Consider the following 12,423-nt stretch of genomic DNA (forward strand, 5'->3'; position numbering starts at 1 on the left):
GGAAAGTAAATAAATTGAAAGTCGCGTTGAATTTAATTGAAGTACGCGTTCTGGGGTGGTACAAAGTACCTAAGTATTTATATTTACAAGCATATTTTTATATCTGCATAATCTATAGCTAGCTTGTGTAAATACATAAATGTATCTATCCACATCCCAAAGCTCCGACAACCGTCATGCTTAACAAATCACTGAACCTGTGCGATGAAAACTCATCCAAGCAGCTAAGTTACAACAAAATATGAATTCAGGATAGCTTCAAATTCAACTTACCTTCTATAAAACCACACCCGCATGTTACAGGTTATATACATGATGGGGGATCAACAAGCTCATGGACAGGATGGATCCTTGGCATCGGCCATCGAAGAGACTGGGTTGAAGGCATTTCAACCTTCAGGCGATGAAGCATCTCGTTTAGAAGGTCAGCGAGAATTCAGCGCTCTACTATCGAGGTATGCATACAAGCTTATCTATAATTGGTGTATCTTCTCATACATCATTACAGGACCAAGACGATAGCACTCATGTCTGCCCTGACCAAATTGACTCAACCTGACCGTGTCCCTCCATGGCTTCGGATTCATCTAATGGACGTCCTCACCTTACTTCCCCAAAGACCAGATGGAGTGAGAGCTGCGTTAGAGTTCGTATTTTCTGTTCATCCAACGAGTACGGTGAGGGTGACCGAGGCTGCGACGCCTCAGAAGCGAGGGGCCAACATCACCATGGAAGCTCTTAAGCTGGCTTCCAACCTATTGTCTGCGCCTCCCGCTACGGTCGCTCCAGATCAATGGTACGCTGGAATCGCACCACAACTTCTATCTCTCCTTGACGGAAAAGAGGGACCAGACCTCGTGAAAGCCGCCGCCTACGTCATCGGCTTTGGTGTGCTGGGGAGAAAACAACTTGGTGCTCCTGGTATGTGATATGGGATAATTGAATGTGAGGGAGAGGCTTAATGAAAAGTTTGGCTAACATCACACTCAGGAACATCCGGGTGGAAAGCATTCGCTGAACCCTTGCTCACTAAGATAAATCCTGGTTTATCGCGAGAATCCAAGAATGAGACTCTTGTATTTAGCGCTGGTCCGGATGAGGTTATCGATCTACGAAAAGACATTGTCCTGGTTGAAGCCGATGAGTTGCATATTGCTCTAAGGCGTTTGTCATCTCTATTAGACTCGCATCCGAATCCAGGTTTAACGAAGAGGCTTCTTGCGCCTTTGACGTCATCTTTGTGGACGTTAGCGACCTGGGCGCCTGCACCCAAGGAATTTGACGATCGATACCGCCATCCAGCCGACACTCTTCTACGAATCTATTTAAAACTCGCGGGTTCCCCGGAGAAATTTCAAGCTATCCTCGGTAATCTCCTTACAAATGGAAGCGAAGATGCATCCAAACCCCGATGGGTTTATGATCTGGTGGGCGACTCCAACCTGCAGGTGAAACGGCCACGAGATGCAAATACCGTAGGTCTAGTATCAAATCTAGGTCTCCTAGAGCCTAAATCAGATGCATTTGTAGAACTTTTGCAATCCGTTGGAACTGATTCGGATATCTCGACGTTGTTTCTCAACCTTCTCCGTAGCTCACTCGGATCTACGGAGACTACTCTGGATATTAAAATACTCGCCGAAGATGAATCAACAAAAGACCCTACAGCACAGCTCATCGAGGCGAAGGTACTCCAGAAAATGATGGAAAGGGAAACGATGTCTGAGAAGTTAGTTACGGGCTGGAAACAGTCACTTGAACTTGTGAGCCAATTTCTGGATCGGTCGCAGGCCTCATCGACGGCAACAAACGACGACACTACAGCTTTGGCCCTAAGTCTATTGAATCTTGTAGTTACTGCACCAGGTTTCCAAAAGTCGAATGTCCCCGCCGACATTCTCGAATCTATCGAGGATTCCCTTGAAAGGATTAGCAGATCTCAAGACGCCGACGTCTCACACACGGCCCGCAACCTTTCACTCCTCCTCAAGTATCGGGACGCCTTAGACGACTCCTCTGAACAAATAATGGCGCCAACAGACCGACAAATAGAAGATCGCAAGACCTACAACTTGGCCATATCATATATCACACAAGCAGATTCACCTCCACCAGTGCGCACTGAGGGTCTAAATCTCCTATCCGGGTTACTACGGGCTAATAGTCCCATCCTCGACATCCAGGCTACACTAGTCCTCCTTTCATCCCTCCTAAACGAAGATGACGATTACATCAACCTAACAGTCGTCCGGCTCTTCGCCCAACTAGCCAACAAACATCCGCGCTCAACCCTAAAAGAAATCCTAGACCACTACGTCGACGCCAACGAGCTCGAACAAACCGACACCCGTCTCCGGTTCGGCGAAGCCCTGCTCCAAGTAATCCAACGCCTAGGCGAGACCTTCTCCGGCGAGCCCGCCAACCAAGCCGCCGAAGCCCTCCTATCCATCGCCGGCCGCCGCGCCCACCGTCCCAAAACAAAAGCCAAACAAGAACGCGCGGATCGCCTCCAACAAATGCGTAATAAAGCCGCCCGCGACGCCTGGCAAGGCGAAGTCCCATCCCTCGCGGACCTCGACTCCGACGAGGAAAACGAAGACGAAGAGCAAAAAGCCCGCAACGAAATCATATCCCAAATCGTGTCTGGCTGGGACAGCAAGCGCGGCGCCGAAGACATCCGGATGCGCGCCTCCGCCCTGTCCATCTTCTCCGTCTGCATCGAGACCAATATCTCCGGGCTTTCTCCCCCCCTCATCGAAGGCGCCGTCGACTTATGTCTTGCCGCACTTACCCTCGAAACAGGTCCTGAAACAGGGATCCTCCGCCGCGCGGCTATTATTCTTATCCACCACGTCATAAAAGCGCTTGCGGAGGCGCGGGAGGGCGGGAGGAGGCTTGGGTTTGCGCTTGCGGAGGCGAGTCGCGAGCAGGTTGCGCAGACGCTAGGGTATGTGGCGCAGATGGATGGGGATGGCTTGGTTAGACAGCATGCGAGGGATGTGGTGGAGGGGTTGAGGAATTGGAGGCTGGGGGCGCTGGTTCCGGCTGTTTCTGAGATGAGGGGCGGTGGTGATGGGTTTACGCGGTTGGTAGGATTGGATGTTGCGAAGCCGGGGTTGCCGGCTTTGGAGATGGGGGTTAGGCCGAAGATTGAGGAGATTGAGTAGGCTGCTGCTGTTCTTACGTGATGAGATGCTTGATTAATAAAATCATCGAGAGGTGGTAGAAGGTGCCCCGTTGCAATTGCGTTTGCGATTTGATACTGCGATCGCAACTTACTGGGATTGAAATCATTGTATTCGTATCTGGGTATCATCACGCGCTGATGTCTCTATGCTACTAACATCGTTTTGTCGTCAAAATCCTCCAATAAACATAACCCTACCCTAAACAGCTTTCCACATGACCTCATACTCATCTACTCTTCCTCTAGCCCCTTCGGCCATAGTAGTTCTCTATTCCAAAGACACCGCATCATCCTAATAAAGACGAGGGCCCAAACGACAATCAGAATAGCGGCCATAACGCACCCACAGATGCGGAACCCGTTGCTACCTAGGGCTGTAGCCAAAGCCAAGGTCGCGGTGACGAGGGCCGTGTTCGGGAATACGAAGGACCACCAGGTCATTTGGAAAGGCATCTTCCTCTCGGGACGCACGTATTTCCATAACGAGCCGACCGACACGAGGAAGAACCAGATACTAAGACCCCATAGCCATATCCCTATGATTGTCGAAAGTAGTCGTAGGATGATAACGCTATGAGTCGAGCCTTGAAAACTATCTGGGATGACGACGTTGGCTTGTTGGCCAAGAGAGACTATTTCGCGTCAGCCATAGTTTTCGACTATACGGCTGTTACGGGTTAAAACTGTAAAAAGAATACTCACCCAGTCCAGCCACAGTAAAACCGCTGGGTCCGATAGAGATGAACTAAGAAGTTAATGTTAGGAAGGTCGCCCATATAAAATATTTAACTGCTCGTTCATCTACAACTTACCACACCAGGACGTTGCTCATCTCTAGGTAACTTTTGAGTCATGAGACGGTAGATGAATGCGGCACATATCATGAAACTGATGAGGAATCCGGTGCCCTGTACAGCAATTGCACACATCCCTATCGCTAGCCTGTTGATCGGCGGATTGTCCGAAGCTACGCTGTTTGCTGATATAAGACTACTCGCGAACGGTGCAGTTAGGAGTAGAGGATATCCAGGGAATACCCAGACCGGTGTCATGGTGTGAATAGGAAAGATCCTACATGGGACGGTGATCATTAGATATAGCAAAGCGTATGAACTAAACGTGTTGCTTACTGAGTTGACCAGAGTATTAGATACATGCCAGAACTCGCTAACACGCTGATGACGATGTAAATCCAAAACAACCATTCCATCGTATGTTGAAGCCAAGGCCCGGTCATAGGAATTCCATATTGACATGCGTTAATCAAGATGGTTGCGGCACTGTTACTGTGGTTAACTAAGGCGTAACGATGCATCGGTAGCTTCGTAAAATCATGAACGACTTACGACACGACCTATTTAGGATGTAAGTAACACCATATGCCAAGGACTGGAAGCGAGCTTACCACAGACGGGATGAAAAGAGATTCCATCTGGTCCAGGAATGAGTGCATAAAACTCCCAGGGACCATGATGAATCTCATCGTGATCAAGACACAATTCATGATAAAGAGGCATACGTTGAAGAGGAAAAAGATAAGCCCGATGTACCATAGCCAGTCAGCCTGGTATGGCGTCCATACTATTTCACCTACTATTAGATCTGCGCAATCCTACCATAATAAGTGATACTCACTGGAGTAGAAGACGTTGGCAACGCCGCCGGTTGCCTGAGTTGAAGTTGTTGAGCATCATGTGAAATAGGAGGGACTGCATAACCCGATAGAGGTTTATTGGCTTAGCTTACCATTGTCTAAATCGGCATTAGCGGATAAGTCATGCATATAGATGAATTTCACCGAGGGACAATGTCATTTATCTTAGCGTACCATCGTGAACCAAGTCCATTGATGACAACATATCCTATCACGAATTCCAATCTTCTGGCCTCCTTTATGTTTCCTGGCATTGGAGATCATCCTGGCTAAACTGTCGGGATTGGGCTGTGGAAAGAATGGAATAGGAGGGGGTCTCTTCTGCCGCTCTCGATGCGATACTGACAAGACTGGAGAACCACCCCGAGTAAAGTAATCCTCTCCTGGTGTCACATAGCCATTGAGGGCGGCCTCGACATCAATCTGACTGCTTATAACTCTGGACATTTTGACATGCAAAAGTCGTCAGGAGTTCGGGCGAAGAGCCTAGAGATTATGTAAATGCCGACGAGTAAGACAGGTTCGACATGAGCCAGTGCCGAGTGGAAGTTGACGAGAGTTGTCAGAAATACCACGAGGTGAAGTAAGACAGAGCCGACGTTTGAAATAGACATAGTACGGCCTCGGATGCTACCGGAAGTGGGAGAAGAATTTGCGTGTGAAAGAGAGCGAACCACCGAGAGGAGTGATTTAATCACCTAGAGGTGTAATAGAATAGCCCTGGAGCTTTATCCCCCAAGTAGGTACCTAGGTAGATCTAGCAGTCTCCAGCTAGTAGGCCTGGAAGTATAGGGCACTAATCTTCACTTGCACCCGGATGTTGATGGTGGATGTGGGTGGATGGATGCTACATAAGACCTGGATGTTTGCCGGATCAGCGTCGTCGGTCTTTGAGAGATTGTAACCTTTGGTACTTTTGATGCTCCTTATGGTTGTGAACAGGATCCGATTGGGAATGAATGAATGAAACCGCCTATAATACCTGCTACTGATGTATATATCTCATAACCGTGACAGCAGGCGGTAGTTGGTAATGCAATCCGTTACGTGGTTGAAGTGTTTATGTTCAATGTTGGTAAGAGAAAATAGCGGCAAATGAACCGGTGAGAGCCCTATTCTTAGTACCTGATTTATTGTACTTGTATTGTACCCGTACACTTTGGCTAGGTACTTCAGTGCCGTATCTTATCGCTAATAAGACACCAATGAAAGTTCAAATTCAAGGGAAGCCCCGCAAGTTATCTTGAAGCTAGTGTCCGGGTATGACGGCATAGTGCATGTTTGTGCAATAATCTCTTTATCTGCGTGTATATCTTTGTTAATGGTCAATGTGCAAACCAACCTGACAACATCTTAATCAAGCACAAATAGCTACCAGGTAAATATCCGACTCTTGTCCGATGTATCCATTCACCAAGATATCACGAACTTGGCTGCTTGGATATGACAGCAATGTTGCATGCAAGGACTAAATAGATACATATTACCTACTACTTACATGAGAGACTCCACCCAAAGTTGAGAATAAGGCAAATTCAAATAAAGCTAGCGCTGGAACTTGGTGGGGTCTTCCGCCTCATCGGACCAAATCCTCGGGTTGGGGGCGACAACACCTTCCTCTATCTGAGAGAAGCCTCATGCAGTTGCTTTTTCCCCTAAGCTGCCTAAGCCACATCACTCCTCCCAACAAATAAGCTTCGTTCTATTTCTTCCCTTCTACACCTTCTTATATACCCGTATCTTTAAATTTGGCACTGATGGAATATATACCTCGTCTTAGTCTTCTTACTTTTATTTGACTTTTATCAATTGACACTTGGCGCCTCAATCTTAGTATTCATCATATCGATAATTGTATCATTGATTATTGTCTTCTTCTTTTTCTTCTTCTACCAACCTGTTGCGAACTTGCGAACGTCGGATCCCTTGCTCTAAATCCTATACTCTTATTAAGCCTATACCTAATGGATATACTGCGCGTATCGTGAAGCTGAACTGGACCTTGTCTACGAACCCTAGTTGCTCTCTGGGAACTAGGGACATTCTCTCCCTTGCCATGGGGTTAAGTCGTGGACCGCCTCAGAGGTGGTCCTTGAATGATACATATGGTTAGTCAACTAAGCGAGAACTTCAAACCTCGAACGTCTTTGCATAGCATATGTCTTAACCTTGGATCAATGTCCCGATCTCGGCTAATAAGACCCACCTCTCTACATAGGCTTCATCGCAACTTTCTTCGGCGCACAGACGCGAACGTATACGCACCGAGCTGCTTCGAGATGTATAACGGCGAACCAACAGCAGTCTAGATCGTTGTCAGTAGCGCAGGACGCGAACACAACTTCGTCCCGTGTCGAACCTCAGAATCACAATGTTGCCCCGTCTCCGCGCCATGTCCTGCGTGGCTTTCACACGTATTTCGTCACACACCTGCCACAATCGTCCCTGCACCCAGATTCACGTGCCCCAACCGGTCCGCATCACAAGCTGCCTCGTTCCGCTGCCGCTCCCCATAACTCGAATTCCGGCGCTGCACCCGTATCGCCACCTCACCTACCGTCCAACCGCGACTTGACCGTTGTCCGCATACCTCTGCGCAGTGCCAAGCACCATTTTGGGGCCGCCGATTCGAGGGGCTCCCGACCTTACAATGAGGACACCAATCAGGCGGGCACCATAGATATGCCCGCGTTCGCAAAGCGCGCGCCTATCAGCTTGGTCAGGAGTACCATGAATAAGACTGGAGAGGCGACACCGGCTGATAGCGCGTATGGGGATCCCCAGATTTTCTACTTCGGAGTTTTCGACGGCCATGGCGGAACACAATGCAGCGACTTCTTACGAGACGAACTTCACGGTTATATCGAAGAGGCTGCTGAGGAGTTCGAGTTAAAAAGTAGCCTCCGTTCTCTGCGAAAAATTCGAAATCCTGATTCAGATTCTACCCAGGTGCCCACGACTCGAATCTTGTCCGATTCCGAATCAGGCGGTCGGAAGAAGTTGGATCAATTGGACATGAAAGGCTCGGCAGCTGTCGCAGCCAAGGCCGATATTCCCGAAATAAATAAGCACGGGGCAATTCAAGAAGTCGATAATGCCAAGGCTATCAAAGGCGACAAGCCCGTCCCAGCTAAAGCTTCGCATTCTAAAGCTCTTGATCTACAGAGGGATCTCGTGGCAGAATATAAAAGCACCATTGGTGGATATTTCAGACGTTTCAATCCTCCGCATTTCCATTTGCGACAAGATTCGGATTCCCCTGAACCTCCCGTCAGTATCGAGACTGTTCTCACATATGCCTTTCTTCGCGCCGACCTTGACTTTGTTGCCGCTCAGGCCCGTAAGCCAGACCCGGATGACCCTTACGTATCTGATACGGCGTTGAACTACGATGAAGTATTAGGGAAACCGCATCATATACCTCCATCTGGCCAGTATATTGGTGGGCGCACGCGGTTTAAGGGGGGCTCGACGGCCTCGGTTGCTCTCATATCGACACCAACGCCCGCGCCGTTCTGGCACCCGGCGGCGAGCTCTACGCTATTAGTCGGGCACGTAGGTGACACGCGCATCCTCCTATGCGAAACTGCTACCGGTCTCCCTCGCCCCCTAACTTCGGACCATCGTCCGAGCTCCCCAAGCGAGTCCCACCGACTACGTCGATTTGCGGCGTCTTTCGTGACGGACTCGTTCGGCGAGGAACGGATCCAGGGTCTAGCCAACTCTCGAGCTTTCGGAGACATGGCTTCTAAGCGATTAGGCGTCTCCGCAGAACCCGAGATCACCCGGACGGAGCTAGGACCCGCTCAGTACAGCTTCATTGTGCTCATGTCCGACGGTGTTTCCGGGACGTTAAGCGACCAGGAGATCGTAGACGTAGTCAAAGAAGCTAAGACGCCGGAACAGGGCGCAAGGGATGTCGTGGCGTATGCTACGGAAGTGAGCAATGACGGCGACAACGCGACGTGTCTTGTAGTCCGTCTTGGCGGGTGGGAGCGTAGGAGCGAGGGTGGGTTGGGGAGCTTGGGGACGAAGGAGATTCGTGATTTTAGACGTAATGAGGCTTTGGATCCGCGGCGGGGGATGAGGTAGGGGGTTGGTTGATAGAGGGGATTATATATACATATACATATGCACTTGCATACGGGGTTGGCTGGTTTGTAGGTATTCAGGTCGATAGTCTAGATGGATGGGCTAGACCCCTAGAGCGGTTCAGGGGGCATAATTTAATTTTTAAAATGATTTGGGCGTTATGTTGTAGATAGATAGGTAAGGATTAGTCGACTGGTCACTGAAATGCGATGGTCTCTTGATTTGTCTATGATGGGTTTTCTTGAATTGAAATGCTCGAACGGCTGACTGTAACGTTTAAGGGGGGGAAAGCTTCATTAAGGTTCAGGGCGAGATATAAGCGTAGGTGCCAGGAGTTTTAAGTTTACAGGTGTTGCCTCGATATACAGGTAGCTAGGTACCTAATGGATACCTATAGGTTGAGTTAGAATTCGTCCAGTGCCTCTGATCTAAAAATCCATATGTAACAAACTGCCTTAGACGTGTTATGAATATACGACAATTACAACCTAGAAATACTGACTGCAACTAGTTCCTTCGATCCTCAAAACTCGGCAAATACGCGATATCATCACCAATCTCGTCCCCTTCCCACTCAACACATATCACATATCTCAAAACCGCTCAAATATAACAGTCGGAATTCTTTTTCATTAGGTGTTGAGCATGATCCTAATCATCCCGCCCAACGGTCGTTTACACACCTATCTAAGTCACCTTCTCTCTCTAGGCTGATAAAAACTCGACCACACGCACGCCTGACATATTAAGCCACCAAGTCCAAGAAAACAGCAATTAAGGTCGGGGATCAAAGTTGAGCCGGGCTACCGCGAAAGACCTAGGGCGTCCATACGCTTGCACGACGACATGTCGAACTGTTCCGCGATCTTCATCTTCTCCTGATCCGACCTGCCCCACCAGGTGTACGCCTTGTCGATCAGATCCTGCCTAGTACGCATCTCTGCTTCGCAACGGCGACCTAGGATGCGAACAAACCCGGTCTCGGCTTCTTTATCTAATTGCTGTAATTTGTAATCGTTCCATCCAACGATATCGTTCGGATTAATGAAATAGTCGACGTTTAGCCTCGGTGTCATCCGGCGGTGAACCAGGGGCGGCGACGCCTCATCGAACACCATCGTCGGTATCTTCGGTTGCAGGTTATCGCCCCCGGAGAAGATAGACGACAGCAGAGGGAATATGAAAAGGAAGATAATCGGAAGCAGGCTAATGATCGTGTCCCAACCCGTCTGCGGTCTCTGTTCGCCCTCAGCCTCTCCCCTCGGTCTCCTCCTCGGACCCCCACCGCCCATCTGATGCACACGAAACCCTCTATTCCCACCGATGTTAAAAACGAACTGCGGTCCTGTATCAAAACCTATTCCAAGTCAGCTTCTACAAACGCTTCAATCCCCACACAAGAAGGGGAAGAGGGAGAAGGAAAAGGACATGCAACTACTCACCGCCGAACGGACCGCCAAAACCACCCTGGAAGAACCGCTGAAACATCTCCTCCGGACTAATCTCATCGTCCCACATCCCCCCGCCCCCAAACCCAGCCCCGGGCCCTCCCGCCCTCGCGTTCGCAAACCCGCTAAACGGATTCCCGGCCTGCGCCCTCGCGCTCTCGAACCGGCTATCCGGATCCGTCCCGAACCGGTCGAACTTCTCGCGCTTCTCCTTGTCCCCCAATATGCCGAACGCTCGACTGACCATCTTGAACGCCTCGTCGGCGTGCTCGTGTCCGTTCTTGTCGGGGTGCGTTAGCAGCGATTGCTTCCGGTACGCCTTTTTGATGTCCGCGTCGCTGCAGGACGACCGGACGGTTTCGAGTCCCAGGATGTCGTAGAAGGCTGTCGCTTTGCACCGCCGGATCCGTAGGACCGCGGCTTTCTGCTCCGGCGTGCATTTTCGCTCTTGGTTGCCTTGGTTGTGCTCTCGTGGCCGCGGCGTGCTGCGGTTGTTGCCGTCGACGCCGGAGGAGGTCGCGCTGGGCATGGTCGTTGGAGACCGTGGGGTGGGGTGGGGTGGTGCGTATAGGTGGACGGATGGGAGGGTTTGTCGGTGCTTCGATTTTGTAGGCTTGGCTTTTTAGAGACGTGGATGGATGGATTGGTTTCGTGATGGGTATCTTGTCTAGGATTATGGGTATGAGGCTCTGTGTGAAACGGTGACGGTGACTACCTAGGTATGACTAATGAATGGATGAATGGATAGAAGAAAAGGCTCTTTAACGACGACGCGGAAGGGAGTTGGCCGAATCAAATCAGGGAATGGAAATGATTGGATTACTCTCGAATTGATGATGTGAGGCTGAAAATAGAAGACGATCTCGTATGTTCCCAAGTTTCTGATATTTTTTTACTATGTAGATGCATGGATTCGTTTTGCAAAGTGGCTTCAAAAAGTCAGCAATGTCCAGATCGAGGTCTTGCTAATTGGGGCTTACTGTGGCTTGCGCCTCTGATAGGCAGACACGGTGACCCGTTCTGCCCGTGCAACGGCGGGTGCACTGGACGACGAGATAAACTGATAGCTGAGTGGATCCCAACGGACCTGAGTGACGATACAGGTTCGATTCCGTTCGAATACATGGTACATCCGTCGCCCCACCCAAGAACTCAAGTTCTTTTGATCTTCCAATAGAATAATAAGGATTTTTCTAGCGGATTGAGCCTCATCATCATTGACTTGTCAATATCCAATTTTTGAACCTGATTTTCAACTCGATTTGAAAAGATCTTTTACAATATCGAAGCCTGATACCACCATAAACCAGTCGATTCTTCTACCGTCTAAACCGATAGTCATTGACCTTCCACTACTCGTTCTTTTATTTAATAAATTTGAAAGAATTGGCTCTCGTGACCTTTAAAGTATAAAGAAAACGGGAAACGAGAGTCTTGTTTCAACATCTAGAGATTGGAATTATTCAAATATGGCAAACCCAGAACCGACTCCAACCCTCCAAGAGCGGATAGAAGGGTGGGGAAGTATGTGCATCTCTCTTATACTCTCCTGAACTCATATTAATCTCAAAATCCTCATTATTATCTGTCATTTCATGGGTCCGATGAGTTTCAGGTACTTAAGACATGTAAGTAGCTAACACGTACGACAGATTCCTCCCTAGCTCCCACGGGTCTCGCAACCCTAATAACGGCCTTGCATTTCCGGCCGTTTCAAGTCCGGCCCATGCTTTTCGTGCCTATTCTTCTCTTTTCCAGCTACTCGAACCTACAGGGCTTCAAAATGGACAGTGCTGGTATGACTGCCGCGGCGAGCGGTACTTATGCTCTAGTTGCTATGAGAAGACGACCAGTTAAATTCATGAGTCGTTTCTCTATAAGGGGCATTGTAAGGGGTGCCGCTGTTGGTCTGGGAATCGTCAACGCGGTAGCTGCTAGTTGGGTGTATATTAATGGCGATCGTGAGAAGGAAAAGGATGAGAGGAAGAATAATCCTCGATGGGTTTAATAGATCAAATCATTAGCATAAAACAAGACCTATT

General features: G+C 49.2%; 5 protein-coding genes across 5 annotated transcripts; 3 read left to right on the top strand and 2 right to left on the bottom strand.

The window, feature by feature from the left end:
- The first annotated feature begins 191 nt into the window (after positions 1-191).
- GGS22DRAFT_200122 (uncharacterized protein) lies at positions 192-3,217 on the top strand. The gene is made up of 3 exons (XM_047966398.1): positions 192-455; positions 509-921; positions 991-3,217. Exons 1-3 carry the CDS (start codon positions 295-297, stop codon positions 3,165-3,167), a joined length of 2,751 nt encoding a protein of 916 aa, XP_047818864.1. The 5' UTR covers positions 192-294; the 3' UTR covers positions 3,168-3,217.
- Positions 3,218-3,278: 61 nt separating this feature from the next.
- On the bottom strand, positions 3,279-5,926 carry GGS22DRAFT_162548 (voltage-dependent anion channel-domain-containing protein). The gene is made up of 9 exons (XM_047961233.1): positions 5,016-5,926; positions 4,934-4,939; positions 4,823-4,856; positions 4,593-4,768; positions 4,534-4,541; positions 4,318-4,467; positions 4,000-4,258; positions 3,890-3,932; positions 3,279-3,819 (listed from the first exon to the last, which is right to left on the bottom strand). Exons 1-9 carry the CDS (start codon positions 5,286-5,288, stop codon positions 3,419-3,421), a joined length of 1,350 nt encoding a protein of 449 aa, XP_047818865.1. The 5' UTR covers positions 5,289-5,926; the 3' UTR covers positions 3,279-3,418.
- A 226-nt stretch (positions 5,927-6,152) lies between these two features.
- Positions 6,153-9,046, top strand: GGS22DRAFT_137580 (protein serine/threonine phosphatase 2C). The gene is made up of 2 exons (XM_047958632.1): positions 6,153-6,949; positions 7,060-9,046. Exons 1-2 carry the CDS (start codon positions 6,898-6,900, stop codon positions 8,931-8,933), a joined length of 1,926 nt encoding a protein of 641 aa, XP_047818866.1. The 5' UTR covers positions 6,153-6,897; the 3' UTR covers positions 8,934-9,046.
- A 231-nt stretch (positions 9,047-9,277) lies between these two features.
- Positions 9,278-11,044, bottom strand: GGS22DRAFT_137584 (DUF1977-domain-containing protein). The gene is made up of 2 exons (XM_047958633.1): positions 10,376-11,044; positions 9,278-10,290 (listed from the first exon to the last, which is right to left on the bottom strand). Exons 1-2 carry the CDS (start codon positions 10,908-10,910, stop codon positions 9,737-9,739), a joined length of 1,089 nt encoding a protein of 362 aa, XP_047818867.1. The 5' UTR covers positions 10,911-11,044; the 3' UTR covers positions 9,278-9,736.
- Positions 11,045-11,613: 569 nt separating this feature from the next.
- Positions 11,614-12,423, top strand: GGS22DRAFT_162555 (uncharacterized protein). The gene is made up of 2 exons (XM_047961234.1): positions 11,614-11,905; positions 12,034-12,423. Exons 1-2 carry the CDS (start codon positions 11,851-11,853, stop codon positions 12,387-12,389), a joined length of 411 nt encoding a protein of 136 aa, XP_047818868.1. The 5' UTR covers positions 11,614-11,850; the 3' UTR covers positions 12,390-12,423.

This window comes from Annulohypoxylon maeteangense (genome assembly GCF_022496945.1).
Source record: "Annulohypoxylon maeteangense strain CBS 123835 unplaced genomic scaffold GGS22scaffold_8, whole genome shotgun sequence".
Classification (NCBI taxonomy): domain Eukaryota; kingdom Fungi; phylum Ascomycota; class Sordariomycetes; order Xylariales; family Hypoxylaceae; genus Annulohypoxylon; species Annulohypoxylon maeteangense.

Bases quoted from the DNA above. Each gene is read 5' to 3' on its own strand.
- GGS22DRAFT_137584 (XM_047958633.1), bottom strand. From the start codon at position 10,910: ATGCCCAGCGCGACCTCCTCCGGCGTCGACGGCAACAACCGCAGCACG. The intron at 10,291-10,375 runs GTGAGTAGTTGC...GACTTGGAATAG, and splicing joins TTTTGGCGGTCCGTTCGGCG to GTTTTGATACAGGACCGCAG.
- GGS22DRAFT_200122 (XM_047966398.1), top strand. From the start codon at position 295: ATGTTACAGGTTATATACATGATGGGGGATCAACAAGCTCATGGACAG. The intron at 456-508 runs GTATGCATACAA...ACATCATTACAG, and splicing joins TTCAGCGCTCTACTATCGAG to GACCAAGACGATAGCACTCA. The intron at 922-990 runs GTATGTGATATG...CATCACACTCAG, and splicing joins AAAACAACTTGGTGCTCCTG to GAACATCCGGGTGGAAAGCA.
- GGS22DRAFT_162555 (XM_047961234.1), top strand. From the start codon at position 11,851: ATGGCAAACCCAGAACCGACTCCAACCCTCCAAGAGCGGATAGAAGGG. The intron at 11,906-12,033 runs GTATGTGCATCT...CACGTACGACAG, and splicing joins GCGGATAGAAGGGTGGGGAA to ATTCCTCCCTAGCTCCCACG.
- GGS22DRAFT_137580 (XM_047958632.1), top strand. From the start codon at position 6,898: ATGGGGTTAAGTCGTGGACCGCCTCAGAGGTGGTCCTTGAATGATACA. The intron at 6,950-7,059 runs GTTAGTCAACTA...CTCTCTACATAG, and splicing joins GTCCTTGAATGATACATATG to GCTTCATCGCAACTTTCTTC.
- GGS22DRAFT_162548 (XM_047961233.1), bottom strand. From the start codon at position 5,288: ATGTCCAGAGTTATAAGCAGTCAGATTGATGTCGAGGCCGCCCTCAAT. The intron at 4,259-4,317 runs GTAAGCAACACG...CGTCCCATGTAG, and splicing joins CTAATACTCTGGTCAACTCA to GATCTTTCCTATTCACACCA. The intron at 3,820-3,889 runs GTGAGTATTCTT...GACGCGAAATAG, and splicing joins TTTTACTGTGGCTGGACTGG to TCTCTCTTGGCCAACAAGCC.